The sequence below is a fragment of the Camelina sativa genome, chromosome 17 (assembly GCF_000633955.1).
Source record: "Camelina sativa cultivar DH55 chromosome 17, Cs, whole genome shotgun sequence".
In the NCBI taxonomy this organism is placed as follows: Eukaryota; Viridiplantae; Streptophyta; class Magnoliopsida; order Brassicales; family Brassicaceae; genus Camelina; species Camelina sativa.
Genome location: NC_025701.1, coordinates 14088285 through 14105337, shown reverse-complemented (window position 1 = coordinate 14105337; position 17053 = coordinate 14088285). Strand labels below are relative to the sequence as shown.

The window sequence follows — 17053 nt, the reverse complement described above, 5'->3', positions numbered from 1 at the left end:
AAAATATCAATATACAAGTGTTAAGTTTTTAAAAATTAGTACGTAAAACATCTTAATATCCAAGTGTTAAGTTTTGAAAATTGAGTACGTATAAACATCTTAAACACGTTAACATAAATTATATTTTCTACATACAAATGTGATAAACCTCATATTAAAACTGTGTTTATTTATAAAATATTATAATTTAAAATAATCAGACTAAAGTGAGAAACTAAAAAGATTGAGACGCAACATTTAGTCGTGACTCTTTGTATTCTTACAAATCAAAAATCCCCTTTTTGTTTTCGATAACATAGAAGAATCCAGCAAAACCTAAATTGAGAAAAATCATGAAATTCGATTATATTGCTGATCTGGTTCGCGAAAGAACTAATTGGTGTATCAATGTCAAGGTCTTACACTCTTGGACAGTCAGAGAGTTCTTCAAAAAACGAGTTCTGCTCCTTGTGGATCAAAAGGTTAGAGTCATTATCTGAATGATTTTTACTTAAATTTCGAGTTCTAACAGTTGTTTTATAAAAGACTTCTTACAAAATTTTTGTTAAACTGTGAAGGGTGACACAATTGAAGCTCCTTATTTGAACGATACACTCGCTAACCTCCCGAAATATATATACGATGGTGAGTGGTATAATATTAGAAATTTTAAAGTGATCTATCCAACCCTGGAGGATAGGAATACTCATCACCCCCTATCAGATTAAATTTACGGGTCAAACCACAATGACGCTGCTCGAACATTGAGTCCTAAGAATTACTTTAGGTTCGAGGATTTGGATGACATAAAACATGGAAGAATAGATCATCCCATCACTTTCGGTAAGAATTTCTTTAATTGATTATATTAGTTTAAAACAATCCGTCTATATAGTTGATTGGTATCTTTGTGTTTGAAAAACTAGATTCTTAATTTTAGGATTTTTGAAACTTTGTGTATTGGTCCTTCACATAAAAAAGGAAGAATAACACTTTACCAATAATAGATTACAACACTTTGAAAACCTATATTCTCTATTTTCCCAAATTAGATGTTTGTGCGTGTATAATGGATGTGGAAGGTAGAAGAAGGCCTGCGAGTATCATTGATATTAATGAAGTTGTTCTCATATTGTTGAATGGCAGGTACAAGATATTTACTTTGCCTTTATGATTGTTACAATTTAAAGTAGTTTCTGTCAACATTTTACTTGAGTTGATAAACATGTAGGTGTGAGACTGTGAAGTGTTGTCTCAAAGACAATCACGCTACTGAATTCAGGACCATATGGCAATCAAGCGGGTGCCATCTCATATACAAATCCAAACCTGTGTTCTGTGTAATACGGTTTATGAGGGTTGGAGAATATGAAGGTATGTAACATAAGTTTTAATTATCATAAGGTACTCAATAAAATTACCTAAAATTCTAAATCTCCATAGGTTCACCATGTCTTGAAAATACCTTGGACTCTTCGAAGATCTTCATAAAACCAGAGTACGAAGGACTGGAGCATCATCAGGCTATGTAAGGTGTAATTATGTTTATGAAATCAAGTTTTGTATGATGTTAAAGTCAAATTTCTTAAAACAATATATATATTTGCAGGACTGAATTTGTTGGGCGTTATTATATAAAACATGTGATGAACCAACAAGGTTAAAGCTCAGCAACTCAAATGTGAAGAATGGGATGTTGGCTGTCTTTTTTTTTTCTTTTTGAATGACTCTATATTTTAGTTTTTGTATTAACCGCTACTCAAATCCAACTTTCCGTTACTCTAAACTTTATTTTGTAATTAAGATAATACATTCTAATATCGAACTTCTGGAAATTGCTTACGCTCTTACAAAATTTGGTATTACTTATTGAATCTCAATATCTGTTAACTACAGTTTAATAGTTTATTTAAAAGACTCAATTAATAATTCACATTTAGAATATTATTTTTCTTTAGTGAAATAAGTCTTTTACTATATATGCAAATACAAAAATGTATTTATAATCAAATAAAACATTATAAACTTCAAAAAAATAGTTCAGAAAAATAACATATCATAAAGTAACAAAACAGTTATTATTAAAATCTTAATATCGCGCTTTAGGCGCGGGTACCTCCCTAGTGTAGTGTATAAGGATTGTTAAATCCCAAACATGAATTGGATTCCAATCCAGCCAAGCAGAAAACTTCTTGAAAAAAAGGATCTCTGCATTGCTGATTGTAATGAAGCAAAAACAGATTTTGAGATTTGGGTTCTTCCTTGAGAACCTTAAAGTCTATTTTATTTCATCTTTCTTTGTAGAGTCTGTGACTGATTTATATCATATGATCAGGTGGTACTTCCGGTGAACCAGCTGAAGGCAGTGAACCCATCAACAAGCAGAGTGAACACATCTGAGAAATACATACAACTGATTTCCATCGACAACCACGAGTTCTGGTTTATGGGATTTGTGACTTACGAAAGCGCTGTGAAGAGCAGTGCAGTCACATGAAACTGTGACTGTGAAGAGCTCTTGAAAGTCCACTGGTAAATGGAGATCGTAGTGGTATTGTGCATTAATATATGGAACAGTGTGTTTTAGTCTTTTGATACTATTTCAATGTGTTGTAGATTTTGTCCTCTTGGCGTTTGCTTATAACATAGTCGTGTTGCGTTTGTTCATTTGCTTTTATATGAATGACTACTCCTTTTTTTATTAAACAAACCAACCCCATTGAATCTGATATTGTTCCATTTGGCTCCATATTAGTTCCACCATGATCCTTGATATCACATTATTTTCTGAAATTATTGCACGATATACAATTTAATTCGAAATTCTCTGAAGTTTCTTCAAACTTAAGGATAAAGATGTGTTTTACGGTCTGAGGCAGAAGCTTGTTGAGTCTAATAGTTTGGTGCCACCTGAACTTGCGAGACATGAAGCCTCCAAGTTTAATTCTTTCATTTTTAGGGAACATGCATGGTGTTAGGTACGGTTACTACCGATTACTTTATTCAATTATACATTACAGTCAAACTTCTATAAATTAATATTTTTTGTAAATTAATAAATTTCTCCAATATCCAAGTTGGAACCAGTGTAATTTTGAACATAATTTGATAATATAATAAAATAATATTTTTTTTGAAAGTCTTTGTAAATATATGATCCCAACAATAATATAAATTAATAATTATATAAAATTATCAAAATATATGTATATATATGAACATTAATGTTTTTTTTTTTGCCGACAGATTACAAAATCATTTCAAACGAGCCAATTGGTAGTATGAACATTAATGTTTGTTAGACCTCATTTCTAATATTTCTACTATATCAAAAACTATTAGTTTTCTCTTGTTTATATAAAAATATTATTTATAACAATTAAATTTTAGTTTTAAAAACTTTTTTAAAAAATATTACCAAATATGAACAATTTCTCTATAAATTAATAATTATTAATTTATCGATAAAATAAAACCTTTATAAATTAATAAATTTTTGCAGTAATTAATAGAGGTTTTAATGTATATCGAAAAAACTATATAATAAGTATTCATTCATTTATTTATTGCAATTGATGCTTCGCATACGACATTATTGTACTCAGTTCAAGAAAGAAAGAAACCGAATGCGACACCAAGTTAGTAGTAACAAATGATAAGACATCATAAAATACATAGCAACAAAAGGTACGTGCTTTGGTTAAATAAAACCACACATAACTTAGAATTTTATTTTGTTGAACCAGCTGAAGGCAGTGAACCCCATCAACAAGCAGAGTGAACACATCTTAGAAATACATACAAGTGATTTCCATCGACAACCACGAGTTCTGGTTTATTGGGTTTGTGACTTACGAAAGCGCTGTAAAGACCCTTCAAGAGGCGGTACAGTCACATGCATGGTCCTTGAAGGTCCAATGGTAAATGCAGATCGTAGTGGTATTGTGCATTAAATATATGGAACAGTGTGTTTTAAGTCTTTTGATACCATTGATCATTGTTGTAGATTTTGTCCTCTTGGCGTTTGCTTATAACATATTCGTTGCTTTTGTTCATTTGCATTTATATGAATGACTTCTTATCTTTTTATACAAACCACCCTCATTGAATCTTATCCTGTTCCATTCTGATCCATATTAGTTCCACCATGATCCCTTGATATTACATTATTTTCTGAAAATAATGCAAGATATACAATTTAATTCGAAATTTTCTGAAGTTTCTTCTACTTAAGGAACAAGGAGCGTCAGAGTGTTACATCTTCAAGTTTCAACTTTGGCTACATTAGGCATCAAATCAAACTTATAATAATCCTTCTTCCCAATACAGAGTAAGGGGGGTGTATTGAAACAATGATTTTGGAGAATTCTATGGGATTTAGAAAATTTAGAATTTTGATAGATTTTAGGGAAATTGATCAAAACAGTTATTGGACACTTTTTGTAAATAGTAGATAAGGAAGGGAAAATGTATGAAGCAGTTAAAATTATGAGGACTTTTATGTTATTTATAAACACTATAGATAGACGATTAGGTCTTTTATAAAAGCCGCCGCGTCAAAGAGCAGAGCATATCAACTACGTTTTCTCTGATAAATTATGTTTCTACACTTTCGATCTTCGTTCTTGTTTTTGATCTTTTGAGTATATGGTTTTTTTTTTGTTTTTTTTTGTTATCTACGCTATACTATAGAAGTTCCCAATGATCGAACAACCTTTATAATTTAGTTTCAGCCTTGTCTGAATATACAATGTTGAAAAAACATATTTTCTGAGGGAACTGAATTTGTTGTGTCTCTTTATTTTTTCCTTTGCATCGTTTGATTTTGTTTTTGTTGTTGTTATGTATCAACCCAATGATGATCCGAGAATATCAATATATAAGTTTCAGCCTTGTCTGAGATAATTCAATGTTGATAAGTTCTTCGATTCTGAGGGTACTTTTGATCTGTTTATTCATTTTCTTTGTCTTGTTTCCTGTGTAAGTTGGGTTGTATCATACAGATCCACAAAAATGACTTTGGCTAAAAGAAAAGAGTTTTCCAATTGATAAAAAAAACAGTATTTTTGTTGTCCTTGTGAAAATGAATCTTGGAAGTCTTATTTTCTATGGAATGTTTCTGTACTATTTTGTTCAAATCATTGTTTGTGTGAGAGCATCTCTGTATAGTACATGATCGAACCAAGCGTGTAAACGGTCTAGGTGTTTTGTTTTGAGTCTGACTGAATTATTTTGTAGATCTTGTAGATGCTACAAGAATTAATTAGCTCTAGAAGCTTGTACATATTTTTTCTTTGTCGCCGAATATTACATACTTACATTAATCGGTGAAGTATACAAATAAAATTATATAACAAGACTTAGCTAATTTTCTAACCGGACAAGACAAAAACCAGTGTTTTGGACAGTCCAAAACTTATCCAGTGGGCCTTCTAAAATAGCCCAATTCCAAAATTAGCATTCATGACAAACCAATTCTCGTCAAGGTGTCACGTTCGTTACAAACATTTCATCTCAGGAGGTCCTATAGAAAACGAATGAAATTGAACAAAAAAAAGAGGGGATACACATATTATATATATGGATACAAGTACAACATACATTGTTAAGTACTAGATTATCAGAACTTTTAAAACTAGTATAATACAATAATACTACTATTGAGGTGATTAACGTCTGAGACCATGGGCATCGGTAGTCCTTCAATATTGGTCCCTCAATTATAATAGTAATATTTAGGAAGGTTCTTATTATTAATATGAGCATTGGTGTCTACTTCTTTTAAGTCCCCCAAATAAAATAATAATATTTTTAAAATTGAAAACATTAATTATTTAAATTTCTAAAACAAAAACATACTATTAAGATATTAAAAATAGAAAACATAAAATATAAATCAAAAAAAAACAAACATTTTATTCAACTCATAGAAATTTGAAAATTAATCTTCATTATTTGGAAGATGTCCGAAGTTAGTCCAAATATGCTCAATCAAATCATGTTTTAGTTGGTCATGGGCTTGTTTATCCCGAAGTCTTGTTTGACGAGTAATCGTAGTGCTGATATTTGAACCGACACCGGGAGCACCAACAGTATATGTTTGATCGACATGTTCTCCGTGTTGAAATTCAGAAACAATGTTTCTGTAACTGTATGTATGTCGTTCATCTTCGACAATCATATTATGGAGTATTATGCATGATCTTATAACATTTGCCATTTTGTATTTATTCCATAAGCGAGACGGATTTTTAATAACGGCGAATCTAGCTTGCAAGACTCCAAAGGCACGCTCAACATCTTTCCGAACAGCTTCTTGTTTTTTAGAAAAGAGAGAATTTTTCATACCTTGTGGAAGTCGGATAGATTGAATAAAAGTGGCCCAATTTGGATAAATACCATCGGTGAGATAGTACGGCAAATTGTACTCCCTTCCGTTGACAACGTAGTGGACTTCGGGAGCTTTACCGGTTATTATGTCATCAAAAACATTAGAACGATCAAGAATATTAAGATCGTTCATAGTACCTGGAGCTCCAAAAAAGGCATGCCATATCCATAGGTCATACGAAGCTACCGCTTCCAACACAATTGTAGGTTTTCCGGTTGATCGTGAATACATGCCTTTCCAAGCCGTGGGACAATTCTTCCACCCCCAATGCATACAATCAATGCTACCAATCATCCCGGGAAATCCACGCTGTTCATTCTGATAGAGTAGTCTATGTAGATCCTCCTGTGTAGGACGTCTTAGATATTCATCTCCAAACACTTGGATGATGCCGGCGGTAAACTCGTGCAAACATTTCCGAGCTGTCGAAGCACCAATTCGTACATACTCGTCAATACTGTCAGAAGAAGTACCATATGCCAATTGACGAATTGCTGCAGTACATTTTTGTATAGGTGAAAGACCAGCCCGTCCAGTTGCATCTTGGGTTTGGCGGAAATATTCGATTTCGGTAGAGAGACGTTGCACAATTCGCATGAACAATGGCTTGTGCATGCGAAACCGTCGCCGGAATAAATATTCTGGATATGTTGGAGTGTCACTAAAATAATCATTCCAAAGATTATTGTGGCCTTCTTCCCGGTTTCGCTCGATATAAATCCTATCGTGTGGCTGGTTTGGTTCTGGAATAATGTGCGAAACATCATAAATGTTTTCTAAATAGCCCTCAAAATTATCACTGTCATCTGCTTGGTAGTGATAATGATTATCATCGGCTTGATAGTGATAATGATTTGAAGATGATCCCATTTGAAGAGAAAGGAAAAGAAAGGAAGATGTAAATTATATTAAAGAGAAAGGAAGAGAAAGGAAGAGAAAGGAATATAGAGGAAGAAATAACTGCCAATATGTTGTTGGTTTGATCGTGTTTGGTATGAGTATTTTGCTTGAGAATGTTTTGTTGAGAATGTTTTGTATAGAAGAAGGTGGTTCTTGAGAATGTTTTGTTGATTTGGTCTTGTTTGGTGAGAGTTACGAGTTATCATATATAGGAAGAAAAGACTAGTGTCCGTGATAGATGTAAATTGGAGTTGCATTATTTTGTATCCCGTGAGTCTGAACAAAACAAAACAACAAGTTTCCCGTGGGATAGCAAAACAAAACAAAGTACATAGCTAAAAAAACAACAAGTACCCGTCAGATAGGAAAACAAAACAATATACATAGGAAAACAACAAGTACCCGTGAGTTATTACAAAGTCTCATTTAATAAGTAGACATGAACAAAATACATGCGAAAATAACCATGACACAAACAACCAGCAAATCAGTTATATATCTAAACCTATTTTCATTACGTATCTCGTTAACTACATTCTCTAACATAACCATCTTCTCATTGATCTCTGATTCATATTCATTGAACAAAGTTAAGTAATCTACCTTCTCAACCATCACTTCATATCTTCTATCATTGTCCCTCAACTCCTCCACTACAGCCACATCCCACCACTTGTGAATATGCATCTCTCCATCATCGACATTTGGACATGCAAAGAACCTACAATATGTAAAAGAGTTAGCATATATAGCGAAACTAAATTGACTGATAGAATAGCAAAACTACATTAATATCACATACCTTCTATTGTAGCAGTTCGACAGAATAGGCTGCGCACCACAGTAGCATTCCTTCGGGAATCCATGCTCCACCTCAGGCTGAGGGGGGTATACCCTCGACTCTGCTTCATCCATACGAATCAAAGCATCTAGCTCTCTCTCCGCAGTGTCCTCTGAGTGCTTATCAGCCAGATCGGATGAGTCAGGCTGAGAGTAGCTATAGTCGTGTCCCATTTCTTACTTAACCTGAACATAGACAAGAAGAAGCACATTAGATTTAGTACAACAATTGTTTTAAAGAACTAACAATCTGATTAAGTTACTGATTTAGTTAAAATAGGCGAGTTACTAGCAATTGAAATATACTTATATTGATTTAGTTTCAAACAGCAAATACAAATCAAACAGAAAATACTAAAACATGAAATACAAATCCAACACGAAATACTAAAACATGAAATACAAATCAAACAAACAAGAAATACATAAGCCGAGTAACTAGAATGACCATAGAAAACAAACAACAAACACATGCTCTAATATCAGAAATACTGGGACACTATCTTCTTCATAATAACTTCTTCACTAGCATTTAAAGGTTCTTTTTTGGCTAAGAGAGTATCTAGGATGGCCAGCTTCTGCAGTTTCTCCTTTTCAGCCAATTCCTCTTTCTTGACATCCCACATGCTCTTATACTCAGCAAGAGTCTTCACGTTTGTGGACTGAGCATTGTTCCTCTTCGCCTTCGCAGCCTTAATCCCTTCTGGCCTTTTCTCATACTCCTCAACATTGCAGCTTGATGATTGTGAACCTTCGGCAGCTTGTTTCCTCTTTGTTGCAGGCTGGGATGGGGGCGTGTTAATGGTGTTTAGTGTGAGCCATTTCTGCTCAAACCTTAACCGAAACCAAGCATGTTCAAGGTTAAATCTCTTCTTATGGGCATCGAAGTAGATATCATGCGCATGCTTTAAGATATCATTTTCAGAATGACCAGAGCTGTTCAGTCTCTCCGCAGCTGCGAATGCCGCACAGAACTTGTTAGTTTGGTCATTTATCTTGTGCCAACGCTGCTTGCAATGTGTCGTCAACATCTGTTCACCACCATTTCTAGCATGAGGAGTGTCAGCATAGTATTTTTGAATCCTTTGCCAGAAGCTTCCTCCCTTTTGTTGATTTGCAACGATGGGATCTTTGGAAGTGTTGAGCCATGCGGAGATCAAGACTTCATCATCAGCAGGTGTCCATGTCTTTCTCTCCTTGCGCTCCAATGGTGTTTCTTGCGAAAGAGTTGGCGCCTCAGAAGGTTGGGAGCTTTGAGATGAAGGTTGGGAGCTGCGAGGAGAAGGTTGGGAGCTCTGTCCAGAAGGTGGATAACTTTCCCAATGAAAGTTATCATTTAAACCACCTTCTTCTTGACTGTTAAGCAAGTTTAAGTAAGAAGAAGACTGAAAGAAGGGATTCGTTGAATCCATATGAAGAAGCGAGTAGAGAAGAGAAGGAATGAGAAGTTAAGCAAGTATAGAAGAGAAGTTAAGCGAGTATAGAAGAGAAGTTAAGCGAGTAAAAGTGAGAAGGGGTTACTAAGTGAAATAGATTTCTGATGGAAATAGGAAGAAGATGGTTGGGGTTTAATAGCTTAAAAGTTAACTTGCAATAAGTAACTAAACATAAAGACCTAACAACCAATGTCTAATCAAAATTTAAGACAAGTACTTGATACAACTACCAAATAAAACAACAAACTATGAACATACCAAACCAAAATTAAAGACAATCAACTACACAACAATCACAATTTATTAGAAGTACACATTAATGTTTTACCTAAAATATTACAACTACCAAATGTCCTTTATCCTAAAATTCTTTATCAATTAAGACAAAAAAACAAAACAAAATAGAGTTTGTCAATTTAAAAACCAATGTTTTAACCAAATCAATGTTAAAACCAATTTTTGCAAATATACGATTTCGTATACTATCAACAGCAAACGACACAGAAAATAAAACATTAATTATACTCATGTTATCAAGAAACGAATTGACCTTTAGACAAGCACAAATCGATCTTTATAAATAGATAAATCGATCTTTACACATGAAAAAACAGAACAATTGAAACTAGACACCAATAGATACCCCTAATTCGAAACCCCTAATTCGAAAACCCTAATTCGAAAACCCTAATTCGAAAACCCTAATTCGAAATCCCTAATTCGAAATCCCTAATTCGAAATCCCTAATTCGAAATCCCTAATTCGAAATCCCTAATTCGAAATCCCTAATTAGAAAACCCTAATTCGAAAACCCTAATTCGAAATCCCTAATTCGAAAACCCTAATTGGAATACCCTAATTCGATAATCAGAGATAAGAAGACATACCTTAATTAGCGTCGGGAGAAAAGAGAAGATCGCTTCGGGAGAGAAGAGAAGATCGGTTCGGGAGAGAAGAGAAGATCGCGTCGGGAGATAAGTGAAAATCGGACCGCCAGGAAAGCTTCGAGACGTTGATAAGATCGGACCGGCCTCGGGAGAAACAGCAGATCGGCTTCGGTAAGAAATTCTGGTGAGAAGAAACGGAATCGCTTCGTGAATTCGACGAGGATGTCTATCGCCTCTCTCGTCGCCGTCGAGAGAAAATAAAGAAGTGAAAGAAATTTTTGTCCAAAGAAATGTTTTTCGGAAAACCTAGAGATAATCTACAACCAATCACAGTTGAACACGTGGCGAAGTCGACGGATGAAAAACGTCCTAAAATAAGAAGCGTTCCTTCGATTATGGGCCTTTTTGATTTAAATTTAAATCCAAAAATAACGGGGGACGGCCCGTGTATACGCCATTGCACTTGCTCTAAGAGCAGGTCCGAATATATCAAACAATTTTAATTTAACAAAAGTCAACACGTAACGTATTATTATTGATGCCAATTGAGATTGAGATTGCTCTGTTCTTACATCACAGAGTTATCTCTACTAGGTGTACAATGTTCAAAGTTGTTGGCATCTATTTTGTGTTGCACGCTTTTTCTTCGGTAAATATATACTTGATCGTTTTGTTATATGTTGATTTTTGTTTTTTTGTGGTGTTGAAAAAAAATACTTAGCTTTTACAATTCATTTTCCGCTTTATCAACATTAAAAATGTTTTTTCTGAATATTTTTTTAGACTAAAATATCATTCTCTATCTAAACACAATTAAATTAAAGCTAAAATAACATACAATAAAATGGTTTTACATAGCATAGAAAAGTGTAGTTATTTTGCATTAGAAAATATAACATGAAGAAAAAAAATGTTGGTTAAAACTTCAAACATCATTTTCATTTAGTATGATAGTGAATTAAATATTAAGAAAGCTGCTCCTATAAGCTATCTTGAGTAACAAAATGAGGTTAGTGTAATAGTATCACTCCCTTCATTTGTTTTATATTACTACGGATCGGGGCAGTGGCGGATCCAGCAAATCTTTTGAGGGGGTGCCAAAAAAACCCAAAAGTGTTCAGTTGGGATTTGAACCCTTTACCTCAAAAATTATAGGGTGCACTATTGACCACTAGGCTACTTACATCACTAATTAGTATGCATAAACTAAGGATTTTATACTTTTATGTGGTGCACTTGCACCCCCTCTAATGAACGTGGGTCCGCCCCTGGATCGGGGTAAAACTCTGTCCAATAATAATATATTCATGACAATAAAAATCAAGATGTAATTAATCATGTAACTTACAATGCGGTTAGATTCATCGAATCGCATGAACTCACAAATGTTACTGGAGTTAAAGCATTAACGCTTATAAACTAACAACAATTATTTTTATTTTTGGCAACCAAACATTAGTTATGCAAAATTACTGTGAGTATCATTTTCATATAGTCTATTCTTTTCATAACTTTCTCTACCCTCACTACTTTATATTCTATATTATAGGGAATGAAAATACACGGGTCCGTGAAAAAAGACTTGGTCACCCGTTACGTCAACCACCTGACCATTGGCTCATGGAGGTTCATCGAGACCTTCTCAATCACTCATGCGGTTGGTCAGTTTCGTCCTACCACTCATTTGTACAAACTCAGTTTTGTCAGCGGGACCTATGTTGCTGTTAGTGATCCTAAGTCCGACTCAAACTTCCTGAGCTTTACAAAGTTTGCAAGAGTTGAGGATCCAGACCTTAACACTAACATGTTGACTGGTAATTTTCATTGTTTTTTCTTAATGGTTTCGGGGAAAGAAACCAACCGACAAAAAGATAGCCGGTGAGAAAAAAACCATCCGGATATGTTTTTCTTTTCCAGAAAAAAAACGATCCGGAATAAAACGATTAAAGTTCATGGGTCGGAATATTGATGGATTATGTAAGCTGGACCACACGACCACAACATTATTAATGGGCCTACAGACCCAATATGATTTTTTACAAAAACCAAAGGGTGTCCAAGTAATACATAAAATAAGTTATAGAAACATAGATTTTATAACTTATAAAGTAAAGTAATATTATGATGAAACATTGTTTGATCATGCAAACAAGTGTCCAAAATTGTAGATAATCCGATCGAATCTGAAAGAAAAAAAAAACTTTAAAAGTCATTATACATAAACGCAAAGAACAAAAATCTGTATGTCACAAAAATATACACTATTTAATCTTATATTCATAATTTATTAATTTTAACTAATTTAAAATATATAATTTAAAAGATCGGCCCGCGGTGTACCGCGGGTTAAAATCTAGTTTTCATTATCTTTATAGGATTAGTAGTTAATCACACATTTTCCTTTATTTTAGTTTGAGTATGAATGAGATATTTACTTGCTAGTATTTGCTAAGCGCTTATAATGTATATTTCTATTATTCTATAAGTAGACACGATCATCTATACTATTAATTGGGATGCACACTTAGGAATTAAAAAAATAAACAAAACAGAATTCCATGAATTGCTCCTACGAATTAAAGAAAGAAAGAACAAAAAATAAAAAAGGGCAAACAGGTAATCTCAAAGGGTCAAAACACGCGGATCCTAAGTTTTTGGGGATTAATTACATCATTCGGATCTTGGATATCTTGCATGAGTATCTAAACAGTTAATACTTGCCAAACTTGTAAGCAAATTCAAATAATAAATATGAAAAATGTGCACGTTAAAAAGTGGAGCGAGTAACAGATAACTTATTTCTTCATTCAATTTTCGTAAAAAGAATTAATCAAAAACTCTAATCAATAGGTTTGTATTACCAAACATATAGTTCAAGATATTTTAGATTGCCAAATAAAGAAATAAGTATGCAAATTTAATGCCAATGATATATTTCAAATCTACACATTGCAGTAAGTTTTAAATATATTACAGCTAAATTATAGTAACTTTTAAAATTGTATCAACTAATTATTCGCATCTTCTAAACTTTCGCAACTAACACGGATTTGAAAGTTAAGAATTTATGTTAAAAATCTATTACTATATCTCATCCTCATTAAAGAATAAGCATATTCTAGAATTATATCATTTCACCAAACTGACTTCATCCCTTATATATTAAAAGAGAAGCATTATCTCAATAAAGCTGACGTGTCGTCGCCAGAGAGCTCCGTACCCCAATTTATTATTTGCCCTTAGTATTTCATAATATTACATAAAACTGCCACTGCTTTTTTTTGTCAAGTGTAGATATGTGAATTTATTTGATTTGGTTTTATATTTTGGGAAAGACAAATCAATTAAATACAATTAGATAAAAACAAATCATCATTTAGTTTAAAATTTGAAATTTCTTTAACAAAATTATAATAATTAGTTATGATTAGTATATATGGAAATAATAAAACCAAAATTGTATTTATAGCTTTTGTTAATCTACTTTAACACATCTAAATATGTGATTGTAATACTAAAATTCTAAATTACACCTATACCACAGATTAAATCTAACAAAACAATTAAAATTTAAATCATTTAATATTAATATTAAATGAATATCTGCCAAAAGCTAATTTTATTATTTATAAAAATAAAAATTACTATCTCTTATTTTTTTCTTTTAAATGTTGTTATCGTTAAATACAAAAATATTGGTAGTGATATCTAATTCTCAAAACCTCTATATTTGAGTAAGGGTCAACTTTTACACGTGTAAATCTCTACTTTGGGACGATTATTTGAATTATTTTGTTTTTTTAAATAACATGTAAATAGTTTTTTATATAAAAAAATCTGATCTAATAAAAAAGAACTGATATGAAATGGGAACAATTAATCAAAAAATAATGACATTATCTAAACTATTTCTCATAAAAAGTTGGATAAGAAATAGAGGTAAAGAGATGAGAGTATAAAGTTTGGATGGTTAAATTTAGTTGTGGCTTTCAATTATCAAATAACTAAATTCAAATTCAACGCTCTATTTATTTCAAATATCGGGACATTCAATATTGGGTACAGGAAAGAAACGTGTAATTCATAAAATAAAAATATTATCTAAACTATTTTTGACAAAATACGGGACAAGAATTATAGGAACACAAATTCAAGCAGAACATATGCGGAGATACTATTTACTCATGTGAATTAAGAGGAATGAGGTTTTTTGGGTCAAAAAAATTTTAAACATTCAATGAGACATATTGGACGGGTTTGATCGCTTGACAATTTTATTTAGGTCATCTGGAAATTCTATGATACACAATGGGATAGGTATGGACAAGTAGGCATGAACACGGGTACAATTACGGTTTATTAACTATCAGTTATGGTTATATACTGTTGTGGTTATTTGACGATATGATACTGTTGATATTATTGGATGATATGATATGGTTGATATTATTTATTTTCAATTGATATGCTCTTTCAGTGTAATCGTATATCTATATATCATACTATTCATATTAAAAAATAATTATTAGTATATTTATTATATCTAAAAAATAGTTACGGTAAAAAAACTTATAGTTTAACTATCTACCTGACCACTAGTTTTGATACGATTATGGTAAATTAACGGTTACAATTAATATAAATTTAACCATATATTTACGATTAACAGTAAAAGCTTCTAAATGTTATATACGGCTACGGTCCAAAATACGGTTATGGTTTAGTTTTTATTATGCGTAAGGACAAGATCACTTTCTCTTATTGTCTTTTATTTAGTTGTCTTCTTTACTGATATTAAAAAAATCATCATTCATTTGTGTCTGTTCGGAAGTGAAACTAAACCAAATATCAAACTGCTATGCATTCAAATAATTATGTATGTTATACTAGATAAATATATTAAAGTTAATAAAAATTAAATTTATAAACAGAGAATAGGGGTATACGGTCTCAAACTACTATAATAAATATAGTCAAACATGTAATTATTTAATAGAGAACGGTTATGAAACAAAATATTTTGACCCATATAGAAGAAGACGAATATCCCATTCCAAAATATATACATCTAGGTTAAATACATGAAATAAATGAAACTGAAACCGAATCCAAATTTGATTTAACACTCCTAAACAAACAGTTAGAAATGTTTGGATTAGTTTAGAATAATATACATGTAATATCACTTATCTATCTTAATTTTCTCTTATATATATATATCACTCATGCAGGTCTGAGTAGAAGTTTACGTGAAAACTTTCTAATTTTATAAAAAAAATTATGCAAAAATAACCCCATACGTACGTGCGGATCCAAACATAGTTAGTTCTATAAATACAAACATCTACTCAAGATATATATAACACTTGAACTATTCAAACACACAAAAAAAAACTCGATCCCAAAGTAAGTGCATCACTTTTATTCAAAAGTGTCCAAGCTTAATTCTCTTTATTCTTAAGCATTGTTTATCAAAATATGAAACTAATGTCATTTTCGTTATATGAAACAGGATGAAGAAGATATCGAATACAAGGTTACAACTTCTTTCCTTTTTTGACCAAGATAATCGTCCGGAAAAACCGAAAAAATCGGAATATTTGAAATAAAACCGAAAAAACCGAAAAAATCCGAAATTATTTTTAAATAACCGAAAATCCGATTTTTTCTTGTTTTCAAACAAATTTCGGTTAATTTTAGTTTTGAAAATTTAAAATCAAATTAACCGAGAAACTAAAATAACCGAACCGAAATATATTTTGGTTCAGTTCGGTAAAATTTTCAAAACTCAACAAATATAAAAAACCGAAATAACCGAACCGAAATCTCAAGGCTATCCTATACAGTGTATTGAAAAATTTAGTTAAATAAGTCTGGTATTGTAATTTTGAGTATGTAAACAAATCTAAATGGTGGGGTTGTGCAACCGCCTTTAATTGTTTTTTACTTGCATTAGTTATATACTTATATGCGATGTCTAAATAATTGAAACCAAAACTAATATCAGATATGTAGTACATATCTCAATGATATACAATTAGATATTTTAAACTTCATTGTATCATTCTTATGAATTGACCAGCTTTAGAAGTTAGCCAATGGCTATTAAGCATTGAACTTACGCAAAACCATAATATCTCCTTGTCGTCTTATTCCTTTGCTCACCAACAAGCTACGTCGTTTGAATTTCTTATTAAAGTTGTTAGCATATAAACTATGACTAGTGCATTGCCTACCAAATTTAAAGATTTTAGTACTTGGACTGTTCTTGTGTTAAATGAACATAGTCAGTCTTGCAAATTGGAATATCTAAATGTTGGATGCGTTATTGAATGATTATGTCATGAAATTTTAGGTTAATGTCGAACAAATATATTTTTCACAAACAAGACATAAAACGAAATACATTTTTCCTGTTCTATATTTTTTGGGCATGATTGAAAATACATGATTTAGTGTTAGGAGATCTCAAATTTTTACGAGATGGATTTGAACATATTTCCATATTTGCAGAAAAAGTAACAATTGTATATATTTGTAGATCAACCTTTTGTTAAAGAAATTAGATATCAAGTTAATTAAGACTTTGATGTATTTATTGAAGTATTTTATACATTTAA

The 17053-nt window shown here is 32.0% G+C and overlaps 1 protein-coding gene across 1 annotated transcript; it reads right to left on the bottom strand.

Moving 5' to 3' along the window:
* LOC104759470 lies at positions 2311–7240 on the bottom strand. The gene is made up of 3 exons (XM_019238913.1): positions 6508–7240; positions 6379–6441; positions 2311–2375 (listed from the first exon to the last, which is right to left on the bottom strand). The coding sequence occupies exons 1-3, from the start codon at positions 7238–7240 to the stop codon at positions 2311–2313; spliced, it is 861 nt and encodes a 286-aa protein (XP_019094458.1).